The sequence below is a fragment of the Plasmodium fragile genome (assembly GCF_000956335.1).
Source record: "Plasmodium fragile strain nilgiri unplaced genomic scaffold supercont1.109, whole genome shotgun sequence".
Classification (NCBI taxonomy): Eukaryota; Apicomplexa; class Aconoidasida; order Haemosporida; family Plasmodiidae; genus Plasmodium; species Plasmodium fragile.
The window spans coordinates 27,736-36,865 of record NW_012192689.1 but is presented as its reverse complement, the minus strand read 5'-3'; the positions used below and the strand labels follow the sequence as shown (position 1 = coordinate 36,865).

Sequence of the window (9,130 nt, the reverse complement as noted above, 5' to 3'; positions counted from 1 at the left end):
TACGGCTTTATTGCGTTTATACGCTGCGCATAATACGCTGATGCATAAAACACTAGGTGCCGTAGTCAATTGTTTGCCACGAGAATGCGCTCAAATCCTTATTTTATAAATGGAGATGTAAAAAATTTGTACTGCATGTAACATTATCGCAAAAAAAAAAAAAAAAAGTTTAATTCTAACTTATGAATGGATTGTGTATGGAGTATTTTTATACGTATGTAAAGGGGAAAAGTTATATGTTAGTGTCACATAATTTTCACGTATGCTTTCTGCCTCAAAACGAGTAAGAGAAGAAAAAAGAAGAAAAAACGGAAATGCAAAGTAACATGCTTAGAATGAAAAACCCCTTGAAAAAAAAAAAAAAAAAAAAAAAAAAAACGGGGTTACGAAGTAACTTAAGCGTAGTAACACATTATGGCACTTAATGAAGGAACGCGGATCTAGTGTTATAATGTGCTACTCCCATTCATGTGCCGCCCATCCTCCTGTTGCATATTCTGTAATGAATTATGTACATAATAACGCGTGCTCGTGCAAACTGCGTTCGACGTCGCTTTCGTCGATTTACCGTCACGAGGGTTAGTATCCACAACGCGCGCATCCGCCGTGTCGTCGTCGTTACTACAATCTTCGTTGATCCCGCCGTCTTCGTGTTCTCCGGTTTCGTTCCTACCGGTGGTTTCCCCGCGGCCGCATTTGGTTTCGCTGCTACTGGTTTGGCAGCGGTGTTTGTTCCGTTGCCGGGTGCTGGTGGTGCTGGTTTGGCTGGTGATGGTGGTTGCCCATCGGCGGGTTTGGCCGGGGCGGGTTTGCTAACGGTAGTCGATGCATCCCCAGGACCTGTTCCTGCCCGTCCTGGTGTACTAGGATGCGCACCTCTACTTATTCCCCCTGGTCCTCCTCCTCTTCCCGTTCCTACTCCCACAGATCCACCCCGTCCACCTCTTCCACCAAATCCTGCCCCTCCTCCTCCCCTGCCACCTCTAGGTGCCGAGCCCCGTGTGCGTGCCCCCCCTCTCACAGTGGTCGTTGTTGTCCTGTTCACTGTGTTCTGCATTTCCTGGACCTTCTCCTTTACCTTCTTCTGTATGTCACATTTGCCCTGGGATCCCCCTGGTTTCCGTATGTTCTGGAACAACTTCATCACGGGGCTGTTGGGAGTGGCCTCAATCCATTCGATTATTAGCTGCGTATCCCCCGTCTGTTGTATCACTGCGTGCTCCGCATTTTCCTTACATTCCCTGTCACTCTTGCTTTTATCGCCTTTATCAGCTTGCTCCGTATTGTCCCATGCACATCTCCTTGATCCACATCGCCCACTGCTACCTCTTCGCGTTACCACAGTTGCATTTAACTCATCTAATCGATTTTTTATTCCTTGTCCAATACCCCTGGATTGAAATATTATTGTTGCAAAATCCCTTTTCTCACATATACCATGTTTAACCGGGGTCCCCTGAAGTGTCTCCTGTTTTAACTGTTCCGAAACCTCGTGCATTACCTCTAAATGAGCATTATTCCTCCCATATAGTCTTAATAAAACCTCACCCGCTACTACACATGTTAAATATTCTTTAAACTGTTCTGCGGTTTTTTCCTTCACTGTTCTTTTACCCCACGTATATTGTTGCCTGTCATAGTCATATCCTTTCATATATAGCATTAAACTTACAATTTCCGTACACCTTCTGAAGCATGTTGCCGTCTCCGATGTGTTATACATACTTCCACAGGCACCAGCGACCCATCCGGCACTGTAGCCAAGTATGCGGGTTAACTCATGCAGTATATCGTCAACCTCCTTGAGCATTGTTTTCTGTAGATGGAATAATCCATATATGCATATATATTGCCCAGTTCCTCCTCAGTCTACATTCTACTATATGCACCTATACTTCCCCATGGTTATGTTCACTCTGCATACAGTCCTTCTTTATCCCCCAAATACCGTACTGACCTCTATCATATGCGTACGAATAGTATATGCACGTATACAGGTTTCATTTGCCTATATATATATATACTTGCTGCATAAAATACAACATTCCTACTTCTCCTTGAATTCCTGTATAGTTGAACTTACCCAATACCTCTGCCCGTGCCATATGTTGTTCTTCCGTAGAAAATCACCGCATGCCGCAATAAAATTTCTTATGTCTGCGTCATGACTCATGGCTACATGAAAGACTTTATTCCCGTCTTAAAAAAAAAAGTACGACTACTACTACTAGTACTACTACTACTACTACACACCGCGCATTAACCACAACAACAACAACAAAAAATATACACACACCCCGTCTCCGGGTCCCGCCCCTCCGTCAACGCTGTCTCCGTCACCCCGTCTCCGTCAACGCCTCTCCGTCACCCCGTCTCCGTCAACGCCTCTCCGTCACCCCGTCTCCGTCCACGCCTCTTCCGTCACGCCGTCTATCCGTCAACGCCTTCTCCGTCAAGTCTCCCATTCTCCCGTCAACGCTTCTGCGTCAACGATTCTGCGTCAGCGCCTCTCCGTCAACGTCTCTTCCGTCAACGCCTCCCCTGTCACCGCGTCCTCGTAAAGGGATTGCCTCCGAGTGTAAGAAGCATTCGACGAAGGATTGTCCGAGTGTAAGAACGGAGGGAGACATTGTCTCTCCGAGCAAACGCGTCGACCAAAGCGGCCAAGTGCACCACGCAGGACCATTGTCTCTCCGAGCAAACGCGTCGAACAACGCGGCCACGTGCAACAACGATTCGACGAAGTAGCCGGTTAACGGATCGGTCCGAGTGTAAGAAGGAGGAGAGATTGTCTCTCCGAGCACACGCGTCGACCACAGCGGCCAAGTGCAAGACCGATTGGACGAAGGATTGTCCGAATGTAAGAAGGAGGACACACTGTCTCTCCGAGCAAACGCGTCGACCAACGCGGCCGGGTAAACGGGATTGTCCGCGTAACATGGTTCTAGTGAAGGATTCGTGTGAGTGATCCAGAGAGGGGTATCAGAGAGCGGGGCAACAGCGAGACGTGTGGCGGAGGAAGGAACACACATATTATGTGGCAGGGCAGCACGAAGAAAGTAAGGCGACAACGACGGTAGCAATGACGGCAGCAGCATTGATGTTCTTGTTGTTACTGCGGTTTTTAGGTGTACGCACACAGAGCCAGTGTGAAGAGGGTATTTGTTGTTAAGGGGGGTATTTGTTGTTAAGGGCGGGTATTTGTTGTTAAGGGGGGTACTTGTTTCGCAAGTGGTGTTTGTTGTTAAGGAGAGTATTGTGGTTAAGGATTTTAGTGGGGGAGAATTATTCTGAGTATGTGATGACAGCAATTCCTCATAAAGGCATATAGGTCCGAAGGATAATGTTAAAATTAAGTGGACATTGAATAAGTATCGAGCAGAGTGGCATCCTATATAAAACTAAAATAGCGGCAGAGCCATGTGGGATTATTTGTTAGTACTATGGGACGATTTTATTGAGAAGGCGGATACAGCGGTAAAGGAGGATAAGAACTTTCAAGTATGTTCACATATATACGGGAGTTAGAGGGAGCAGGTGCATCATCATATGAGCATATTGTGCTGCTCTGGACTGTGTAGGGGACATACATATGTCCATATTGTAATATGCCGTGAGCCCATTAACAAGGAGAACTATATATGTAGAGCAGTACGCGCAGTTATGTGTGCAAATATGCAGTGCTGCAAAATACGCGGCATAAGTACAATTCACGGCAAAACATGTAATGTATATTATACTCATAGGAACTCTTTTGGCACCATGTACTGGAAGTGTGGGAGCACTTTAAAGAATATATGCAAAATGCGGAAGATGAAATAATAGAACTTTTCTGTGGTCCCGGAATGCAAGAACAGAGTGGTGGAATGTGGAACGAAGAAGACCAAGGTATATGCGGGTTGACACTTATAGCATTGTCCTTTAAATATGGACTTCACTTGGGCGCGTCCGGTGAGACCCCACAGAGTGCGAACACTGGGGCAGACGGCATAATACCATATATGAAATGTATTCTAGTAAATATATTTATGAAGAAAATAGTCGGGGAGAAATGTTTAGAAACTGCTGGTGGAAGGCAAGCATTTGAAGCTGCGCAGGCCTTGATGACTGCGCAATCCGCCACACCGCGCAATACTACATGTGAGGGCCAGGATTTACAGTCGGGTGACAGCAGCCAGAATCCGGACAATTGGACATTGCTGCACATAATGCGACGGTGGTTTGAGCGGAATAAAACGCGGTTAAGGGATGGGGATGTGGGAGTATTAGGCAGTGATTGCAAAGTACACGCACGTGGAAGAGCATCGGACGGGGAGGCCTTAAAAGAAGACATAAAGAAAGAAATTGGGGTACTGGGGAAGGATATAACAGACAAGGTGCAGCAAATATTGCCGGAGGTACGAACGTGTACAGATAACACATGTGTAAAAGGTATATTAGAGAAGAAGAACCAGGAGGAGGGGACATCACGTTCAAGGACTCCAGGAGTACAACAGGCTGCAGGGTCACAGGGGCCACAGCCAACAACACCATCATCATCAACATCACCGGGCACGTCAGAACCGGGTACTGCAGATAACGTAGCTGGGGCCGTGGCCACACACGCGGACGGCTCAAAACCAGCAGCTACAGCAACGGCGGAAACCACACCATCACTAAAGGAAACGTCAGGTAAGGACCGAGGGCAGAAAGCACTAATACGACCCGCTACGTACCGTATTGCTCAATATGGATACCACCACAACAACACAGCAAACGACTTCGCTGACGTTGAATGGCGGCGGCCACGACGGCGATAGCGGTAGCGTAACGTGGATTAGCGGCGAGCGCACCGTACAGCGGAGCGGTAGTGTAGACGAGGTCTGCGTGTGTGCGGTGGCGGACACGACTGCGGCGTCACCGTGGTTTAACAGCGGCGGTGAGACACCGGACGACGGATGGAGCGGGACGAGATGACGGCGACAACATAAGTGTACTGCTATCGTCCAGCCCAGTTCACCGAGTACGCAGTCGACCGAGTTCACCTCACCGTACGCGTGCGGTCGCCTGACCCAGTTCACCGCGTGCGCCCCCCTTTCTTCCTGTCTTTGTCCTCTTCTCACAACGTGCGCGCTCTCTAACACCGTCCCGCCCCTACGCTGCCGCTACCTGATCGAACCGTCCCGCCCCCTTCTTTCTGTACCACTTGTGTCGCTTTTTTTTTTTTATCATGTTTGTACCATCTTTCTGCCGTTCTCCTTTTTGCAGTGCCAGCACCTAAACCTGCGGCGACGAAGCCGGCAACATCAGATACTGCAGTAGGGAGGTCACAAACACCGGCATCCCCCGTATTACCAGCCAGACCACCACCACCTCCACCAGAACCGGCAGGAAAACAAGGGGAAAAGGCTGGAGCAGAGGCGCCGACGCCAAAAGGGCCTGGTATCGATGATCAGAAGGATAAAACAACAGGTAAGGAAACAAAGTCAACATGTTCCCCTACTTCAGAAACTACGGAGAGCACGCATGACGGGAATCGCGTAAGCGTACACGTTAGTTTCGGAAGCTCCTCTCCCTCATCCGAGTGTTCAGGTATAGGCTGACAGACCAAGAGTAGATCACTCTACAACAGTGAGTACAGCAGTGCCACAGCGCATGGAGGCAAAAAAAAAAAAAAGCAAAAAGAAACAACAAGTTCCGCAGCGAGAGGGAAACAGAACACGGAGAGAGAGAAACCAAACGTCGAATAAGAATGACCGGAGCAATGAGCGAGCGGCCGCGCCCGGTAGAGAGACGTAGCGACGTCGACAGACGGACACACACACACTGTGTGTGTGTGTTGTGTGTGTTGTGTGCGAGAGAGAGAGAGAGTCTTTTCCCGGGGTGGCAACGTCCCCGCCGTCCCCGCTGCCCTGCCCCCCGTGCCATGCCCCGTTCCCATCGCCTGCCTCCTCACCCGACCGGCGGTCAACCGTGAACGATGAGCGACCAACGATAACCATGCATCCACTTCAAACCTTCAGTTTTATCCACATTCTCCTGCTTGTTCCAACTTATAGGTAAAGACTCTACAGCAAATACAGGTACCCAGGACCCCCAGGTACCAGCAGAACCCGCACCGGGACCAGTACCACCATCAGAGGCGTCAGCAGTCACAGAACCACGCGCAACGGGCGGTGCAGGGGAAGTGCACACTACATCACACCCCGGTTTTCCGATTCCCGATAAGACATGTTTCTACGGCATTGCTCATTCAAACTGTACTAAAGTGCATGGTTCCTTCGTCCTTAATGATGATACGGACAACACAGGTACCGGGCGCGCGTCCCCCGGTACTGCCTCCTCTCCTAGTATTACTAACACTCAAAGTACCCGTTCTAATAAAAAAAGTGGCACTAATGATTTTGTATTAGGATCAGATCCTCCACAAGCAGCAGGTGACTTAGGAGGACATTACGCACCAGGCCCTCCACAGGTGCCCCATACTGTACACCCAAAGAATGTGCCTTCGAATGATGATGGTCCCGATGTACCCGACCTAACCGGCACGGTCCTCACCGCCACTACTCCCGTCCTCGCCTTCGTCACTTTGGTCATCGTCGCCCTTCTTGGTTATTCCCTTTGGAAAGTAAGCATGAACTCATACAAGCTCACACACAAGCATGCACAAATATAACCGAGTGGAAAAAGGACAAAAACAAGTGTCCTTCGTCCCGTCCATGTTTCCAAAAGGAACTATAACCAAATTTACACTATTTGGACTACTCGACACAGAAAAGACAAAAAACGAACAGAAAACGCACTACGGACGTATGTCCCTAAATGCCGGATACATTGTACATTGGACGCAACTGACGTTGGGCTTGTGCGACACAATATATTAGATATTTGGGTGTTCATGGGAAAAGGATATGGGTACGATGGTATGCAGTATTGGTATATATGTGCTCTTGTAATTATGACGGTTTATTTTTCCGGAAGAAAAAAAAAAAAAAAAATCCCTAAAACCTTAAGCCCCCTACAACTTCTTAGCCCGTGAACCGTAAACCCTTATTCTTGAATCCGCAACATGGAATGCAGCATACGGATTCTTGAACCTTACAATCCTGAAACAGTAAGCCTTCAACCCCGAACCTTAAATCCGTATGGCGCAACAACATAATCCAGAAAACTTAAAGTCCCCGCACCTTACAATCCTTCCACCTCGCAATCCCCGAGCCTTACAATCCCCGAAACTATAAACAGTAAGCCCTAACCACACAATTGCACTATACTTATCCTTTATTTATGTATCCCTTGTATTCTTAATTAAATCCACTCACATTTTGTCAAAAAAAAAAAGGGCCGTATATTTATACAACTGTGTACACTATATTTCCTCACATTTATTAATTGGCGACATATATTACGGGCTGAAAACGGCATAAGGATCAACCGTAGTGATAATGGCGACGACGACCACGACACATGTATAATTATTCGAATACGCGACAATAACAAACCCCCCAAAAACACTGATACAGTGTAACGTGGAACTCGCGGCTCAACACGTAAACAAACAAAAATGTTCGCAGTGCGTATATGTAAAAGGGGCATACCTATCTTGTGGTCACTATCTTCCTCACCATTATACCTGACTTAAAGAGAGTAAAGTCTTATTCCACATATAGCATTTTTCTCCCGTGAATATGCTCTTTGCTCTTATTATCCCGTTAAAACGGCGACATGGCGACCATGAGCCCGTGCTGAAATTGTGAAAAATATTTGACCCCTTTAGTCAACATTCATATCGTACAGCATGTTCCAACCATGGGTTCCTCCGTTTTGTTACGTACATCCTTCTTCCCTTATATTAGGGCGCACGTGATTTACTTATGCAAATCATATTTATATATTTAGGTAAGAATAGTAAACCTCGTACACAATTGATTCTATCAATATTTACTAGTGCCCAATAGGAAGAAATATTACGCGCTTAATCTATACACCTAGAAGTGGAAGAGAAAACAATTCTATAATTCATATATATATAAACAATATTTCGCCACTTGTAACATTTTCTAAAGGGAAAAGAAGAAACAGAATGATGTTGCTTGTGAAATTTTCTATATTTATTCTCGTCCTGTGTTTTCGGCAACTTGCTGACGGTGTATGATACGAACAACTGTATTTTGGGACAGTTACCACATTTATTGTGATAATATCTTAACGCATTCATAACAACTGTAAACCGTCCTACCATGTGCACGCTCTACATCCTTCTGTACATACACCATAACACGCTCATATATGCCCCTTTTTTATATTTACGTTAGGCGAGTACACTAGGTACATCATCGGGTAATGAAACAAGCCAAATTGACACAGAAGATGCAGCTACAGTTGGAACGACCACCGTATCGTTGAGTGGTGAACCAGATATAGGGAAACGGGGTCAGCGTAATTTTTACGACGCTTATGCGTCGGGTGCACCGAAGAACAGGGTGTTCGTGGACATGCTGAGAAAATTCAAGCCCAGGGACAAAGTAAACGAGCCACGACCTATAAAGAGCAAGCCACAGGGTGCAACAGCACAGAACAAGCTCAAGCAACTGTGTCAGAAATTGAAACAGTGTAAAATGGGGAGAAGAGCATGGATAAAGCTTATAGTAGTACTCTCAGTCCTGTATTCATTCTGTATGTCCTCCGCAGGACAAAGCACGCTTAATTACGCGTTAGTGGGGATCTTTACGTTAAATTTACAAGCTCTTAGTTACCTTGCCGGGCTTGCACCGTTCATAGTGTTTACTATTATATATTTGTGTGTGCTACTGAGATTCTGCCGATCCAAAAGAGCGAAATGTTTACTGGATAAAATTTGGAAGAAGAAGAAGAAGAAGGAGGAAGGTCCCACAGAAACGAAAAACAACGAAGGAAAAGTAAATAAGAAACCGGAGACACCCGGGAAGCAGAAGGTACCTGGAAAACCAGAAGTACCTAACAAGCAGGAAGCATCTGGGATATTAGAGGTACCTAAGAAACCTGAGACACCCGGGAAATCAGATGTACCTCAGAAACAGGAAACACCTAAGAAACCAGAAGTACCTAACAAGCATGAAGCATCTGGGATATTATCGGTACCTAAGAAACCTGAGACACCCAGGAAATCAGA

At 46.7% G+C, this 9,130-nt stretch overlaps 2 protein-coding genes across 2 annotated transcripts in view; one reads left to right on the top strand and one right to left on the bottom strand.

Moving 5' to 3' along the window:
- Window positions 1–446: 446 nt before the first annotated feature.
- On the bottom strand, window positions 447–1,810 carry AK88_05262 (uncharacterized protein; the record flags this gene model as incomplete). Its single annotated transcript, XM_012482864.1, has 2 exons — window positions 447–497; window positions 623–1,810. The coding sequence occupies 2 exons, from the start codon at window positions 1,808–1,810 to the stop codon at window positions 447–449; spliced, it is 1,239 nt and encodes a 412-aa protein (XP_012338287.1).
- Window positions 1,811–3,420: 1,610 nt separating this feature from the next.
- Window positions 3,421–9,130, top strand: part of AK88_05261 (uncharacterized protein) — a gene marked incomplete at both ends in the record, with an annotated part of 8,038 nt that continues 2,328 nt past the window's right edge. The window contains 5 exons of the mRNA XM_012482863.1: window positions 3,421–3,501; window positions 3,747–4,671; window positions 5,248–5,451; window positions 6,039–6,607; window positions 8,295–9,095. Coding sequence (XP_012338286.1) covers window positions 3,421–3,501; window positions 3,747–4,671; window positions 5,248–5,451; window positions 6,039–6,607; window positions 8,295–9,095 — 2,580 coding nt within the window. The remainder of the gene's footprint in view (window positions 3,502–3,746; window positions 4,672–5,247; window positions 5,452–6,038; window positions 6,608–8,294; window positions 9,096–9,130) is intronic.